Below are 18237 nucleotides of genomic sequence, written 5' to 3' on the forward strand. Positions count from 1 at the left end.
AGGACAATTCATTAAACAAACTGCAATACAATCAAGAATCACTGCAGTACCTACTCCATCCTTCCTTTTCTTCAAATTAAATAATCTTTCATATAAAATTCTCAGTACTTCTCTCTGAGGACATTCCTCAGAGAGTAATTTTTCAGTTGGAAGTGACTCTAGAGGTTATCTACTTCAATCTGTACCTGAAAAAAAAGTTTCCTACTATAAAATCTAAAAGCAGTTGTCATCCAGTGCCTATCTGAAAACTTCAGTAATATAGAACCTGCTACCTCCATGGAAAGCCATTCTTCTTTTGGGCAGCTCTAATTATTAGGAAATTCTTACACAATACTTTTTTCCCCCCATTCTTACACAACTGTCAACAAATGCCTGTTTACCAAGACACATGAAAGACAGAGGTGGTGAAGCACAAATATCTTTCGATAAAAATAAGCCCCTCTATTGGTTATTTCAGCTAATCCTCATTTACTTGTTTTAGCCAAGGAGAAAAAATTTGAGATATTTTTGTTTTTTAAAAGAAAAAAACCAATAAATTGAAATATTTTATTCACCACCTTTCTCTACTTTGTATCCCTTACCTTCTTTTTTGGTTGGAAGACAAGATCCTGTTTTATTCCTTAGTGTTATTGTTGAATCAGGAGTAAGCTCTGAACTCTTCTCACCTGACAACTGAAAATCCATGGAGTAGATATTTTCAAGTGTCTATATGAAAAGATTGAAAAGCTTCAAAATGCTAACTAAACTCCTGAAAGATTTTAGTAATACCCTTTAACATTTTTTTCAGTTTAAAACATCTTACTCAACTAATGATCATCAGACATACTGACTAGCATTTTCATATGTACACCCCCGCCCCCCACCCATCCATACACACTTGCTTATAAAGTTTCGGTAAAGATAAACTTGTGTTTAACTAGTAATTGTAGCTATACAAAGATTGATATTGGACAAATCACCAAATCATTTTTAATGAGATTCACTTTAGTATTAATGCAATTTTACTCACTCAAAATAATTACATTAATTTGAACATTTTTGTAAATGTGACACTAAATCATTGTAATCCTAAATAGCATGCTTCTAAAACATCACTTATCATTTTCCAGGAGAGGTCAAAGATTATCATTAAACACAGAACTATAAAAATTACTAACTATCTGGGAAGAACTGTTTTCCTTGGCTTTAAATACTATACATCATGTAAAAAGGGGCAGAACATTTTTCTTTCTCTCTCCCTGCCCCTCAGTCTGTGTTCAAATTGCCATTCCAGATAGGGCATCTAAAAATGGACATCAAAAAAGGACAAGGTTTGGACTTTAAGATTCAAGAGACACTTGTTCGTTTCTGTTTCAAATCCCTAGGCAAAATGTTCTGTTTGTACCGTTCAATATGTCAATGGTTCTGTGAACTGATTCCTGTGGATACTCTGTCCTACATGCTCATCACAACTTATCCAAGTCTTCTCATGTTGTGTGATTCTTGTTCATATTTTTCTGTAATCCACAAAGGGTTTACACAACACCCTAGAGGCTTTTTAACATCATATAAATGCCAGGATTGTGGAGAAGTTTCTATGCATAAGCAATCTGCCATCTTTTCCAATCACCTATTTCCTAGGTGACAGTATTATTCTGCATTTCATTGCCCATCTGCTGGTTAAGAGTCCCTCTGCTTAACAAAGCTGATTCTTCAAGAAAAGGCCAAGATCTGTTGTTGGGACCACATGAGATCATGTGAGAATATATCTCATTTATTATTTTGTAGTAAACTTCAGAATACAGAAAGCAACTAACTTGCAATCTCATGACCAGAAAGACTCTAACAAATTAACTTTTTAATTTAAGATTTTCATACTTTTTATATAAAGACTAAAAATATGAAATACCTTTATATTTTTTAACTCATATGAATCACCTTCATTTGGTTCTGGTTTAGGCACAATCAAATCTTGATATTCTGATCCAGGGGTTTGTCTGTTATTCATGAAAAGAAAATAACTTTAACAATAATATTAGAAACATAACTTCTCACTTCTGCCAAGCACATAACTGTCTTAGCATACCCATAACTGCATAAAATAGTAGATGACCAATAAGAGCAGTGCGGTACAGGGTAAAGAAAAGTCATTCTGGAGTCTGAGGAATTGGATTCAAATTCCATCTCTGCCATACTAACCTACATGATCTTGGGCAAATCACTTAATGACCTCTCTGAGCCTCAGTTTCCTTAAGTGAAAAATGAGATGGCTGGATTACAGCCTCCAAGATTCCTTCCAGCTCTAAATATAGGATCTTAAATAATTGTTCCTTTCTTTCATTCATTCATTCATTTATTTATTTATTTATTTATTTATTTATTTATTTATTTATTTGAGGAGGGGAGGTAACAGTTTGAGTTCCAAGTTGTTTCTCTCCTCCCTTCCCAATCCCACATTAGAGAAAACCATATAATACACACTTCCATATATCAGTTCTTTCTCTGAAGGCAGATAGAATTTTCCTTCGCAAGTCTTCCAAAGATGATTTGAATGACCATATTACTTAGAATAGCTAGGTCATTCACAGTTACTCTTCGAACAAAATTGCTGTTAATATAGCCATCATTTTCTTGGTTCTGCTCATTTCACTCTGCATTATTTCATGCAAGTGTTTCCATGTTTTTCTAAAACCAACCTGTTCATCACTTCTACAGCACTGTAGTATTCCATTATAATCATATACCACAATTTAGGCCATTCCCCAATTGATGGGCATCCTCTCAATTTCCAGTTCTTTGCTACTACAAAGAGAGCTGCTATAAATAATGTAGAACATATAAGTTCTCTTCCTTTTTCCCTGTTCACTTTGGGAAACAGACCTAATACTGGTATTGTTTAGGTCAAGGGGTATACACAGTTTTTATTACTCTTTGGCATAATTCCAAATATTTCTCCATAATAGTTGAATCAATTCACAATTCCACCAACAGTGTTTTAGTGTTCCAATTTTTCCACATCTCCTCCAGCATGTCATTTTCCCCTTCTATCATTTTAGCCAATCTGAGAAGTGTGAGATGATATCTCAAAGCTGTTTTAATTTTAATTTCTCTAATCAATAATGATTTAGAGCATTTTTTCATGTAACTATATATACAGCTTGGATTTCTTCCAAAAACTGCCAGTTCATATTCTTTTACCATTGATCAACTGGAGAATGACTCACATAGTCTTATAAATTTAACTCAGTTCTCTCTCTCTCTCTCTCTCTCTCTCTCTCTCTCTCTCTCTCTCTATATATATATATATATATATATATATATATATATATATATATATGAGATATGGGGCCTTTATTTGAAAAACTGGCTATAAAAAATTTTCCCCAAATTTTCTACTTTCCTTCTAATCTTGGCTATATTGGTTTGATTTGTACAAAATTGTTTTAATTTAATATAATCAAAACTGTTTTATCTCCCATAATGTTCTCTATCACTTATTCATAAATTCTTTCCTTATCCACAAATCTAGGTAATATGTTCCATGTTTTTCTAATTTATTTATATCTACCTTTATATGTCTAGGTCATGAATCTATTTTGACCTTATCTTGGTAAAGAGTGTAAAATACTGATTTATCCCTAGTTTCTGCCAGACTGCTTTCCAGTTTCCCCAGCATTTTTACCCAATATTGAGTTCCTACCCCAAAAACTTAGATCTTTGCACTTCTCAAACATGAGGTTACTATAGTCATTTATTATTGTGTATCATATAGCTACTCTTTTCATTTCAAATGGGCAACAATTCTGTTTCTTAGCCAGTATGAGACAGTTTTGATAAGTACTGACTTATAATACAGTTTAAGATCTGGTACTGCTAGACTTCCTCCCATTACATTTTTTTCCATTAATTCCTTTTCCATTGTTGACTTTTTGTTCTTTCAAATGAATGTTATTACTTTTTTCTAGTTCAATAAATAATTTTTTGGGAGTTTGAGATGGCATTGAATAAGAAGATTAATTTAAGTAGAACTGTCATTTTTATTATATTGCTCTGCCCATTCATGAACAATTAATATTTCTCCAATTATTTAAATCTGACTTTATTTGTATAAAAATGTTTTAAACTACGTTCATGTAGTTCCTAAATTTATAGCAGGTATACTCCCAGGTATTTTATATTGTCTTAAATAACTGTTAAGTAAATATGAATTAGGAATCTGCTTCTGTTACCCCTCTAAACTGAACATCAGATTGCAATAGCTAGGCAAGATGTAATAGTCATTTTCCTAATGAGATTCTTCCAGACTAATCTTCCAAACCAAAATTTTCATTTTAACATGTCATCCCCTCTCACTAATAAAGCATACAGTAAAAACCAGCACATATAACTAAGAAGCACCACTCCTCCCTCTCCACACATACACACACAATATCTACAAGTTTGGAAGAATTCACACATTTCCCATGTATACCTAGTTCATCCATAATATAATTAAACTGTTATAGTATTATTATAATTTCTATCGAAAAATATGCAGAGTTCCAAACAGGAAGGCTAGAAACAAAAAGGTATATTCTTTGACCTAAAAATCTTAGGTTCTAGAAGAAAATCAACTCCCATTTTGCCACTCCAGTACCGAAAAAGATGATACTACTTGCCTCCTACATTTTAGCAGGATAATAAATTACCAAAAAAAGCCATAACACATAACATAAGAAGACATATAACTGTTAATATTAACTATAATTCACATTAGAGTTATGTGAGGTCTAACAGGAATAGTTGTTACCAAAACAGGTGGCAGTGACAAGAGATTCATTTCTATGTAACTAATATTTGAAAGGTGGGTGTTTGTATCCTGGGGACTGCCCATACATACACAGAGTCATCCAAAGTTATTCAAGCTTTAATAGCTTAAAAATGCACCAAGACTTTTGGGGTTTCACATGGACAAAAAGACTGTCTTTTCCATGCTTCCAACAATGAATCAGAATCATATATGATCATAGGGTCCTATCTTTAAAGTTGGAAGGCACTTTAGTGATTAGGGGGAACCGAGGCCTAGGGAAATTAAACAAATTGTCCATACATATAGCTAATAAATGACTGAGGGAGAATTTGAACCCAAATCTTCCTAACTCCCTATTCACATGAAAAGAAAAAAAGAAATGTCTCCACAATTCCTTTGCTCCCTGACAATTTTTAGGAACAACTTCCTACTCATCAATTTCCAAAACTTCCACAATAATCTACATATTAAGTCCACCTAAACCATATAAGGGGTAGTCATAACCTTGAGCTCATCATCACCATTGGTCTCATCTGAATATTCTAGAATTCCGAAGTTCCTCTTACTTCTACCCTTCTATTTCTCCATCTATCTTACTCCTTCTAAACCTGTATCCCATCCTGACCTTATCACTGTAACCCTCACTGCCCTTCCAATCCACCATTCATGTTTTCCCCCTCACAAGCCTGCCCCTCTATAGTTAGCCAGTGTCCTCTAGTCTCAAAACCCCTCCCTTTCTATCATCTCTCATATTTTCATCAACCCCAGACTTGGGTTACTCTCACCATCTGCCTTTCTCTGCTCCTACTTGCAAGCCACTTATACCCTTGATAACATCCCTATGCCCTCAAAGAGCTTGACCTGTCAATCATTCTCTTTCTAATCTTCAATATTTCCATATATAATGGCTCCCTCCCCCCTGTCTACAAACTTGCAGAGGTCTTCCCATACTAAAAAAAAAAAGTTTCACTTAATCTTGCTATTCTCTCAAGCTCTTACCCTCTATTTTACCTCCTTTACACTGTCAGAATCTTAGAAAAACCTTCCACGCTCATTGCCTCCACTTTATCTTCCCCTTACTTCTTATTCCCTTGAAAAATGGCTTCCAACCCCACCTACTTAATTAAACCTCTCTTTCCAAAGAACAAAGTACCATTTCTTGGTGCTCAAACTTTCTTGACTTCAAAGCTCAGCTCATAAATCCCTTCATAAGGTCTGTCTTTAATTCAATTATTAAACAATCTCCAGCACCTAGTAGCAGCACCATAATAAACAATAAATGCTTAAATAGGATTTTAATAGTAAACAGAACTTTAATCACTACAATTAGTCCATAAGACTTAATCATTTTAACAACATTCCTTAACATACTAAAAGTAACATATATACACACACACACACACACACACACATATATATATACACACACACACACACACACACACACATATATATACGTGCATGTGCGCGCGTGCACGCGCACACACACACACACACACACACACACACACACACAAAGTCTTACCTTTTTGTAAAACTCTGCCCACTTGGACCATCTGTCTCCATAGTTCCACCTGGGCTATTTATAAGGTTAACTGGGACCCTTCCAAATGGGCATGACTAGATGTTTTTTGGAAAGATTAAAGTAACTAAGTGTGAAATTAAATAAAATCCAAAGCCCAACCCCTCACAGTCATAACTACCATGCTACACAAAACATTTTCAAACTCTTACCGGTTTAGATTTGTTTAACTGCTTCAAGGGATTTCTACTACTTATCTCTGCATCCTGAGGAGGTATGTTCTCCCTAAAGAAAAAGAAAACACATTGTAATTTTTAAAGTACAATTTCTATACACTATAGAAGTAGATAGGCTATCTTCAATAATTCAGTTTTCTTACCCATATAAAAATCTGGCCACATTAGACAGTCTTCTGGAATCACAATTAATATTTCTATTCTGTAAATTCCCAAGTGGGTTTTGGAATGATTCCTGGGTGTTTAAAATGGTAGCTGCTGTAAACAATTTAAAGAATAATTTAATTTATATATGCACATGTTATCTATATATAACTCTTGAATATAACTTATGGTTTCATCTTTAGCTCCAAATAGTCCCTCCACATAGAAACCTAACAAGAAAACTGTCCCATTTCTTAAAATTGCTTCCTTAAGTATCAATGGTGTGTTGTTGTTCAGTCATGTCCAATTCTTCATGACCCCATTTGGAGTTTTCTTGGCAAAAATGCTGGAGTGATTTGCCATTTCCCTCTCTAGCTCACTTTAAAGATAAGGAAACTGAGGTAAACACAGTTAAGTGACTTGCCCAAGGTCACACAACTAGTGTCTGAACTCAGGGAGATGAGTCTTCCTGACTTTGTATTAACATATTATCCTACTCTGAGGATAATCTCCAAATCTGAGATTCCCTGTTCTTTCTAGATTGAAGTTTGAAAGTCACTTTTAAAATGCAGCTTCTAAAGTTTTCTTCTAAAACAAACAAAAAAAAACCACGACATTTCCCAAAGCAACAAGCAACATATCATACTAAAAAAAAAAAATCAAGAATCCCTTATTTACAAGAGCCAACCACAGACTAAATGGAAGAACACGTACTATGAGATTTACCTGAAAAGTTATTTTTTTCCTCCTCCGAAAGCAATTGTTTTTTCTGTAGATTTAAATTCCGCATGGCAATTTCTAACATTTCTTGTGGGACTGCACCACATTCTAGAGCTTTTTGAAGAAGTTGCTTACTTTTTTTGAAGTTGCCTAATAAGCAACGAAAAACAAGAATGAGACCACACCCTTCATCCTTTGAGTTGTTTACCAACCATGATCCAGAGTGCTGCTTGTCACCATCTTCAATCTTGCTGCTCTTGCTACCTCATAAGCTTTAGAGGATGAGGTAGTATAGAAGGGGCCCTTGGTCAACAAAATATGAGCCCAGAGAGTCATCAAGTGGAAGCCAGGGACAACAGGTGGTAGAACAAAGCTTAAGTCAAAATACATTAAATCAAGAGTGGGGCACTGCCCATTCAATTTAACAGACAAAATACAAAGCACTGTGTTGGGTTCAATAATCTTTAGGCACCAGAAAATTTGGCTCTATCATAAAAGTCCAAATAGCTCAAAGAACCAAATGGATAGGATCAGCTCCTACATGGAGTCAAGCTGCTGCTTCTTCTTTTTTCAAACTGACTATTCTGACCACTTTTTATACTATAGAAAAGGGTGGTATTCCATTTCTAAATTGAGAGCCTTATTTCTCTTTTACCACATACTCAGTAAAGTTATTTTAATTCCGTGAAGAAGTTCCCTTTAATCAAAAGGATTAATACTTCTGGTTTGAGGGGGAAAAAAAAAAGAATATCCTCACAGTTCACCTCTTCATTTTTTCCCCTTGAAAGTTTCCTCTTGGCCATAAGACATGTTTCTCTGATATTTGCTCTTACACAGCATTTCAAATCCGAAAATTTATTATGCTTTTATACCTCTTGCCTCACAAATTCACTTTGTATTATATTGACATAATACAAAGCATTGAAACATACACAGGTAAATAAAACAATCTTTTAAAGACTGGATAGAAGACATATTTGCAACATGATAGATAACCAATTCTAGCTTACCTTGAGATAGTTCAAATTGTGCAAAAGATACATGCACAAAAGCAAATCTCTTGCAGTTAGCCTTGGCCATCTGAAAGCAGTCACGGGCATCATCTGGTTCTTGAATACTGTAAGATGTCATAATGAAGACTGGGATGAGATGGGAATAAAAGGAGCTACAGAAAGTTAACTTCATTTATAGAAGTTAGTTCTTCAAATTTCTATCCATGCACCTAGAGTCAGTAATTCTTAAAAATACGAACATCTCGAGTTTGTTCTCTCAGGATGCCATGCAACACTGGTATCACTGAGAATACCACATATTAAGTACGATACATTTTTCTAAGTACTAGAATAAAGGAGGAACACAACCCTTTATGTACATATCTATTGATAAGAAGTTTAACTTCGTATCAGGTATTTTTAGACAATGATCTTGCACAAATGTTTTAGTAGGCATTAGCAGGCATAGGATTTTATTACCATTTGTGTAAAAGATATAAAAAGACTGCTTACAGATAATTTCCATGGTTATATTTTTTCAAATAACTTTCTATGAATAGTCTATATATCTAAATACATGGAAAATTTTAAATAGGGAATGAATGGGTAGGATTGCAGTGTTAACTATAGCTTTCTTCCTAAATAATTAGGCCTAATTTATATAAAGTCATTCACATATGTTTAAAATAATTTATACTTGTTCTGTTTAGTAACAACATACCAGAATGGAAGGTAGGGGAGAATTTCAGAAAAAATATACATTTTGAACTATTTAGGTATAAACAATTAAATTTATAAATAGTAGTTATTTGTATTTGTTTTAATACATACTCTGAAATATTTATAGTATTTACAAACAAAACTCACTATCAAAATGTATCTGGGTAACATAACAAGACTGAACTCACAAGCAAATATTATTTGCCTACCACGTGGGAAGAATGCATCAGTGGAGACACAAAGAAATGAATTTCTCGTCTTTACATATGAATACTATAGTTAATACTTACGCTTTCAGTTCAGCAAATCTCACTTGAATTCGAGCATAACTTTCATTTTGACCATATTTGTCTGGAGGAAGTGCTTCAATTGCTTGACTATAACGGCCAATCAATTTATTTAGAAATCCATCATCTTGAGGAACACTTTTTTTTTCTATTTTTAGCAAAAAACTTAACCAGTTCTCTGGGTTGTTTGCTGTCATCATAATTCGGTTAACAGTTCCTGAATTGTCTGAATAAAATGATTAAAATATGCTGTTATGAAGAGAGAAAATTATATTAAAAAATGCTAAATACATTATTCTAAAATCACTACATCCAATAATAACACCTGAAACATATCTAACTCCTGAAAAACTATACAACTAAATAATAACCTATTTGTATAACGCTTTAAGATTTGCAAAGTGTTTTTATGCATATTAGCTCATTTAATTAAAAATCATTAGCACATACTAATATACTCAAAAAATGTACTTGCTGCCTTGACACATTTTCAGTTCTTTGCTCAAAGATTATTGCTTTGATAAGAATCAGTCTTTTTACAGTGGCACTGAAAACCAACAACGTAAGCTACCACACTTACATAGGCAGCTAGGTAGCACAGCGCATACGAACACTAGACTTGAAATCAGGAAGACTTGAGTTGAAACTCTGCCTCAGACATTTACTAGTTGTGACCTTGTGAAAGTAATTTAACCTCTCAGCCTCAGTTTCCTCATCTGCAAAAGGAGTATAATAACTATGCCTAACCAAGATAAAATACATAAAATATGTTATAAACCCTAAAGTACCATATAAATGCTGTTATTCTGAATTCTGTGCCTTTTTAACAGGCTACTTCTACCACCCAAAATATGGATCCTCATCAATTTTAAAAATAAATCAAAATACTTTCAAGCAGGAGAAATAGGGAACAGTTGCTTCCTTGTTGAATCTCATTTTATCATTTATAACTTCCTTAATCTAGATCTTCTTAGTATCTGTACACTCTATTTGTACTACACTATTGGTACTTACTGATCAATGCTATCTTTAAATAAAGATGTGAATTTCTTTAAGCAGTATGCTCTTAAAAAGTTTTAAGTTAAATTATTTTAAATGCACTTGATAAGAAGGTAGATTAAATAACATCTAAAGTCCCTCATAACTCTTAAGATTCTAGGGAAACTCACTATTTAAAAGGAATCTTATGATGAATTCTTTAATCTTAATTTTCACATATAATAATACCAAATCTGCTGAGCATCAGAGATTGAATTTCTCTTAAATGAATTTTCTAGATAACTTTTTTGTTTATCATTTTCAGTTGTGTCTGACTCTTCATGACCTCTTGCAAAGACAATGGAGTGGTTTGTCATCTCCTTTTCTAGATCATTTTACAGATGAGGAAACTGAGGCAGAGTTAAGTGACTTGCCCAGGGTCATACAGCTAGTAAGTGCATGAGGCCACATTAGAACTCATTAAAATGATTCTTCTTGACTTCAGGGTCAGTCACTCTATCCACTGCATCACCTAGTGGCCCCCCAGATAATTTACACAGAATTTAAAATTCAGAGAATTCTTAAAATGTCTTTTAATAGCTCACATTTTATAGCACTTCAGGGTTTGCAAAGGGTTTTCCTCATGGCAACCCTGTGAAAAGGGTCACAAAACATTATCTTTGCCTTACAGTTCAAAAGGGCTGAGGCTCTGAAAGATTGAGACTTGCCATGATGATTCAAACCCAATTCTACAGGTTATGAGTGGTGCTCAATTTACTATACTTTGCTGACTTCTTAAATGGAATTGCTGACCTTTTTCTTTTTTGTGTGTGTAATTATAAATATGCAACATTACCCTGTCTTAAAATAGCAATATCCTCAGAAGAAATTCAGGTATATAGGGCTGCTTGCTCCTATAATAAGTAGCTTGAAAAAGCTATTTCAATGTAGAATTTTTAGAGAATCATGGGACTTGTTTTTCAACCCATCTAAAAAAAAGGGTAGATGTTAAATGGCTGATCTTTTTTCATTATAGTACCATTAATGGCATAGTCTAGTTGTTGTTCATTCATTCAGTTGTGTCTGATTCTTTGTAACCTCATGGACCAGAGGTGAGGAAACATGCCGCCTGAAGGCCATGTGGCCCTCTAGGTCCTCAAGTGTAGCCAAAGTTCTATGAAGTTTGGATTCAGTCAAAGGGTTGCACTTGAGGACCTAGAGGTCCACATATGGCCTTAAAACCACAAGTTCTCCACCCCTGAGGCATGGACCATAACACACCAGACAGACCCTTCTATCCTCCATCTCAAAAAGTCTGTCCAAGCTCATGTTTATTTCTTCCATGACACTATCCATCTCATCTGTTGCCATCTCCTTCTCCTTTTGCTTTCAATCTTTCCCAACAGTCTTTTCCAAAGAGTTCCATCTTCTCCTTATGTGGCCAAAGTATTTGTCCTTCCAATGAGTAAGCTGAATTAATTCCTTTAAGTACTGACTGATTTGATGTCCTTGGTGTCCAAGGGATTCTCAAAAGCCTTCTTCTCCAGCACAATTTGAAGGGGTCAATTCTCAGCTTTCCTTATAGGCCCACTCTCATAGGCATACATTGCATAGGCAATCATAGCTTGGATTATACAGACCTTTGTCAGCAAGGTGATGTCTCTGCTTTTTAGTACGCTGTGCAGATTTGCCATAGCTTTTCTTCCAAGGAACAAGCATCTTTGAATTTCATGGCTGCAGCTGCTGCCTGCAATGATCTTTGAGCCTAAGAATATAAAATCTGACAATGCTCCCATTTTTTCTCACTCTATTTGCCAAGAAGTGATGGGACAAGTTGCCATAATCTTAGGTTTTTTTAATGTTAAGCTTCAAGCCATCTTTTACACTCCATTGTTTCACTCTCATCAAGAGGAATTAATTAATTCTTCACTTTCTACCATCACAGTAGTAGCCTCTGTATATCTGAGATTGTTCATATTTCTCCCAGCAATTGTGCCTTTTGATTCATCCAGCCTGGAATTTTAAATGATATACTCTGCACACCAGCTAAGTAAATAAGATGACAATAGACAGCCCTGTTGTACTCCTTTCCTAATCAAACCTATTAGTTGCTCCATATTCAGTTCTAAATGTTGCTTCTTGATTTGCATACAGGTTCCTCAGGAGACAACTACAATGATCTGGTACTCCTATCTCTTGGAGGAATTGCCACATTTAGTTGTGATCCACACAATCAAAGGCTTTAGTCTAGTCAATGAAGCAGAAGTAGATGTTTTTCTGGAACTTGCTTACTTTCTCTATAATCCAGTGAAATGTTAGCAATTTGGTCTCTAGTCCCTCTGTCTCTTTGAAACCAGCCTGCACTTTTGATAATTCTTGTTCACATTTTTCAGACACCTAGCTCACAGAATCTTAAGCATAATTTGGTTAGCGTATGAAATGAGCGCAATTGTTTGGTAATTTGAACATTCTTTGGCATTGCCTTCTTTAGCACTGGGACATAAATTGTTCTTTTCCAAAGCAGCAGCCATTGTATAGTTTTACAAATTTGCAGGCAAATGTGTGGCACTTTAACAGTCTCATCTTTCAGGGTTTTAAATAATTCAGCTGGAATTCCATCACCTCCACTAGCTTTACTGTTAGCACTGCTTCCTAAGACAGTGTCTGGTTTTACATTTTATTTTGCTCCCCCTTTTAGCTATTATTTTTGAATGTGGTTAAGTGTGTTTATCTCAACCCCTACTTCCTCTCACACACCCACATATCAAACCAATAACCAAAGCCTTTCAATTCTTTCCTTCCTCATTGTCTCTCATATTTGATACTTCCTTTAGTTGCACTGCTATCACTATACTGTAGGCCCTTATTAACTCATGATTGCCCAATAGCCTCCCTACTAGGTTATTTGCCTCTAGTCTTTCCCCTCTACCCTGTATACAGGCATCAATCAAATCTTCTTAAAACAATCAATTATCTAGGAAGTAATCAGTATTGCCAGTTTTGAGATTGTACTAGATGACCTCTAAGATCTCTTCCAGCTCTAAATCTATGACCTTTAAATTCCTTTAATTCGAAGATTCTATAAAAGTTGGTCCATAGAACTTTACTCTATAGAAACCCTGACAGGCATACTTCAAACCTTACTGGCCCTTCGTTACATGGCATTTTAACAAGCTTGGTTATCTAATTTCTTGAACCATATCAAGCCCTTAAAATGAAGTATATAGGAGTACAATAGCACAAGTGACAGTTGACATAAGGAAGAAACAAGTGCTAGTACCATCTAAACACTCAATGTCATCCTGGAAAGATGAAATTAAATTTAACAACCACTGATTTAAGAAAATAATCAAGCATGTAATAACAGTAGAAATATTTCCATTTAAAAGGCATTTCCTTAAAGGGACAAGTTCTGTTTATCTGCAAAGTGTTGCTCAGAATACTACATTTTCACACATACAAACTAAATAGATTGTTAATACACATAAGATTTAAAGCCTTAGGATATCTTAGAGATTAGCTTATTTTATGGATGAGAAAATCAAGGCCCAGAAACCTAACGTGACTTGCTAGAGATTACAGGTAAAAGATGAATAATGAGGACTTGGCCCTGGGTACTATTTGAAGACAGCTATCATGCCTTGCCTATATGTTCTTTTCTTCAAACTAAACTTCTCCACTTCTTTCAACCAATCCATATACTGAATAATCTTGAGGCTCTTCATACAAGTAAATTTCTTCTGGATACGCTCCAACTTCTCACTGCCTCTCCTAAAAGCAACATCCAGAAAGGAACAAAAAACTACAGATATTTTCTGCCCAAGACAAAGATTAATAGCACTATAACTCCCCTTGTTCTAGACTTTATATCTTTTGAATCTTTCCCTACTGATTTAAGGAAGGCTAAATCAATAGCCAGGAGACCCTGTCATGAGCAAAGAGTATCTCATTCTGCCACAGAAGACACTAAATAACATGCTTATTAATGAAATTTTAAAATGCTTACCAGAAGTATCTGCAGAGACTTTATTAAAATTTAACTCATCAGTAAGATCTTCATTCTTAATTTTATTTTTGATATCTCTAACTTTGTTCATAATGGAAGTAATTGTTGGCAATTCTTTACCACTTAGATCCTCGGCTTCCATTTCTAGACACAAAGGGAAAAAACAAGCAGCTTAACTTAGTCCAACTGTACTGTTCTAGGATCAAAGTAGAAAGATTATATTTTCCATGCATGATGCTAGCCTTTTAATAACAAGCCCCTTTCTTTAGTTACTACCTGGATACTTAAGATGAGAATAAAGCCACCAAAACATCATTAAAGTTTTATAAACTACACACACACACACACAGAGAGCTTAAATCATGGAATTAAATATGGAGATGCAATGAACTGGAGCCATATTCCAACCTAAGCAGATCACCAAGGGTGTCTGCTTCATTGTTGAAAAGTGTCTTCCCTTCTGATGGGGTTTAAAACTTGGGCATTATTCCAACAGGCAACAGTTATAGAACCATAATTGCTTTTTTTTAAGCTCTCCTGCCTCTTCTCTTCTAGCTGATTCTTTTCCTCCATCCGTTCTTCTTGCCTTCTTTTCAAATGCAATAAAATACAGAATTATCAAATGCTCAAATAACCTGGAATTTAAAGCTATTTAAGGTATTAAATGCACTGAGTTAAATTTTAAAGAAACCTTGCCATCTGTAAATAATCATACTGGTAATGATATGAATTTTCACGCAGCCTTTAAATATGGAAACACCTATATTGTGGGACCTTTGCTATACTAGTATTGAGAGGCAAATACTTGTATAGGTAAACTGCTGTAACAGTTTTGACTGTGTAACTTCGGTGATATTATTTGACCAACAGTATCTCAGTATAGACAATCACAAAGTTCTAATATGCCTGAACTATACATAATCACTAACATGTATAATTCTATCTATACACGTCACAACCTCTCTATGACTTAGTAAATAATCTTTATGAATTGTTCTATTTAATTTTCTGATAATGAGCCTCTCCAAACTTAATTAGATTGATATTCTGATGTCCGACACAAGGTCTGTTACTGATCATATGCCAGCAGCTTTTCTAGCTTGGTAGGACCCACCAAAGCCTATATTCTCCTGTCATTCAGTCATTTCAGTTATGTCTGGCCCTTTGAAATCCTATTTGGGGTTTTCTTGGCAAAGATACTGAAGTAGTTTACCATTTCCTTCTCCAGATCATTTTACAGCTGAGGAAACTGAGTCAAACAGGGTTAAGTGATGTGTCCAGGGTCACACAGCTAGTGTCTGAGGCTGGATTTTAACTCAGGTCTTTCTGACTTCAGACCCAGTGTTCCATTCACTGTACCACCTAGCTGCCCTTTCATATGCTTTTATATATAAACATAGCTTAAGAGAAGCCAGGGTCACTGATTCTGATAAAGTATCCAAGCAGGACTTTCATGAAGGTTCTGTATTACTGTTTATTTCTAATGGCATCTAGTCATTCACATGCCCTCAGGCTCTCCAATGGTGGTCATGTCTGATTCCTTAACCATCTGTGCCTCAATTTCCTCATCTGTAAAATAAAGTGGGGGGAGGTGGAACTGGATGGCCTTTAAGGAACTGTACTGAATCTATGCTTCCCCTAACACCAAGTGACCTAAATTCTACCTCTTCGGTACTGGATCCAGTTCTCCTAAGACCTACAGGGTCACCTGTCAAGGTCTCACTCACTTAACTCCTAATTTGGCTATAATAGGAGCTGGATAAGATACATGGCCTGATTTCCTACACAAATTGCAAAATAGGACAGGATTATTATAGTATCTCTAAGGTGTCTTTTGAGCCACCATCTCATCTAGATCAGGGGTTCTAAACCTGGAGACCATGAACTTGCTTTTTAATATTTTCATAATAGTTTACTTTGTAATTCTATGTATGAGTTTAAAACCTTTTTTTTTCTGAAAAAGGCTTCACCATTTTACTAAAAATGCCCATGACACACAACATAAGTTAAGAACCCTTGATCTAGAGTCCAAACTCTCAGCTGAAATCTTGCCACCAATTCTGGGGAGAAGCTTCACAGCTTACATAACCTCCAACAGCAAACATCGAGCCTGGGACGTCGTGACGTTCCACGTACACAGGCTACAGGAGAACAGGGCTCGGGCAAGACAAAACCAGTTTCAGAAGACAGCAAGCGCTGAATCTCACGCATTAAGCTTTAGCATTAGAAGGGTCCCTGACCCACCTTCGGGTCCGTCTTTCCAAAACAACTTAGCTCTTCGCTCCACTCCGCCCAGCCCCGAAATCAGGCCCACTCTCCTCGGAAAGGAGCCGAGTTGGAGCTGGCGGGAGCAGAGGAGGCCGCGCTACTCTCCTGTCATCCCAGCGCTGAGACCCACGCCCCTCCGCGGCTCCACCAAATGGGCCCTGGGCCTAACTGGCAACGAAGACCCGGTAGCCGCCGCCTCCACCTCCGCCTCTCGTGCCCACTCCCACCGCCCCCCTTCGCCCCAACTCACCGTCCCCGGTAGCACCCGCGAAAGGGCCCCACGAACCAGCCGACGCCGAGGGGCCCCCAAGTGTCCACGAAGCTGAGCTCATAGTGCGCAGAATTACAAAAGAGGAGAGGAGGATAGGCCTGACGCAGACTCTCCGCTGCGGCGTTTGAATTTCCCCGTAGTGGAAATCGCAGCTTCCTATTGGTAGATTCTGGCAAGCGGAAGAGCGCCGGTCGGGATTGGAGCAGACGCAAGCGTAAACACCAGCCCTGCTCCTCTCCCCGCTCCAGTGCGCATGCGCATACGCACGGACGCCTTTAAACTGTTCTAGTTTTGCTCTGGATATCCTCGGGAGTATACGTCACTGGGATCTAGTTTCGTCGTGTCGCAGGCGACAACCGCGCTTGGGAGGAGTTTGTTCCTGTGGGGGAAGCGAAGGCCACGGCCGCGACCGGCGTTTTGGTGGCCTCACCTTCCCCTACTCTCTCCAACTCCTCTGCGGTGGAGGGCTGGAGTTATCCAGGACCTCCTTCCTCCTCCTCCCCCCATCTCCCATTTCGTGGCCCCGCCCTTGTTGTTCTCTTCCCGGCCTAGTGAAAGGCCTGGCTCACTCTCCAGCGCGGGGGCCCTTCTAGAGGAGGATGTACCTATTAGGTCGCAGATCCTGGTATTGCCGGCCTGACGCGAGAGCCCTTTCTGGCTGCATCTGCTTCCTCTGACTGCATTCCGAGTTATCCTTAAAGGCCTCCCTCCAGTACAGCAAGCCAAGACTTGCTTCTTCCCCAACACATCCTTCCCATCTTTTTATCTTGTCACTCTCGAAGAGAACCTACCCTCACTAATCACCTGTTATCCAATAATAATAATATTTGTATAATGCTTTTTCAACAATCCTGTGGGATAAGTGATATTATCCCTATTTTATACTAACAGAGCAGGCTGAGATGGGTCAAATGACTTGCCCAGGGTCACAGCTAGTAGACGTATGGGGCTGGATTTGAGCTCATTTTGCTGCCTCCAAGTTCTGTGGACTGCAAATTCAATCTACTAGGTTTCAGAGTCCTTTGTGGGACATCCCTTATCACAGTGCCTGGTACGTGGTAAATGCTTGATTCTAGTCATTTCTCTGGTTCACTCAACTAAGCTGCTTTGCTGCTGCTGAGCCAATCAATTTGCTAGTCCACATAATTTTTTTGTTCAGTCGTTTTCCAGTTGTATCAGACTCTTAGGTGACTCCATTTGGAATTTTCTTGGCAAGGATGCTGGAGTGGTTTGCCATTTCCTTCTCCAGCTCATATTACAGATAAGGAAACTGAGGCAAACTGGTTACATGGCTTGCCCAGGGACACAGAGCTAGTGTCTGAGGC

The 18237-nt window shown here is 36.9% G+C and overlaps 1 protein-coding gene across 4 annotated transcripts in view; it reads right to left on the minus strand.

Annotated features, from left to right (window-relative positions):
• The window catches only part of TTK (TTK protein kinase), a 39149-nt gene extending 21678 nt beyond the window's left edge, over window positions 1-17471 (minus strand). The window contains exons 1-10 of one of the 4 annotated variants that reach the window (XM_020975524.2): window positions 16892-17471; window positions 14374-14517; window positions 9393-9615; window positions 8401-8507; window positions 7397-7540; window positions 6670-6781; window positions 6503-6575; window positions 6294-6388; window positions 1889-1976; window positions 582-705 (exon numbers count right to left, since the gene is read on the minus strand). In XM_020975524.2, the coding sequence (XP_020831183.1) occupies window positions 582-705; window positions 1889-1976; window positions 6294-6388; window positions 6503-6575; window positions 6670-6781; window positions 7397-7540; window positions 8401-8507; window positions 9393-9615; window positions 14374-14517; window positions 16892-16973 (1192 nt within the window). In that variant the 5' untranslated portion in view covers window positions 16974-17471. Of the gene's footprint in view, window positions 1-581; window positions 706-1888; window positions 1977-6293; window positions 6389-6502; window positions 6576-6669; window positions 6785-7396; window positions 7541-8400; window positions 8508-9392; window positions 9616-14373; window positions 14518-16891 lie in introns of all 4 variants that reach the window. The other 3 variants (XM_020975525.2, XM_020975523.2, XM_020975522.2) reach the window with 3 other exon arrangements.
• Window positions 17472-18237: the final 766 nt, after the last annotated feature.

This window comes from Phascolarctos cinereus, unplaced genomic scaffold (assembly GCF_003287225.1).
Source record: "Phascolarctos cinereus isolate Bilbo 61053 unplaced genomic scaffold, phaCin_HiC Scaffold_5;HRSCAF=322, whole genome shotgun sequence".
NCBI lineage: Eukaryota > Metazoa > Chordata > Mammalia > Diprotodontia > Phascolarctidae > Phascolarctos > Phascolarctos cinereus.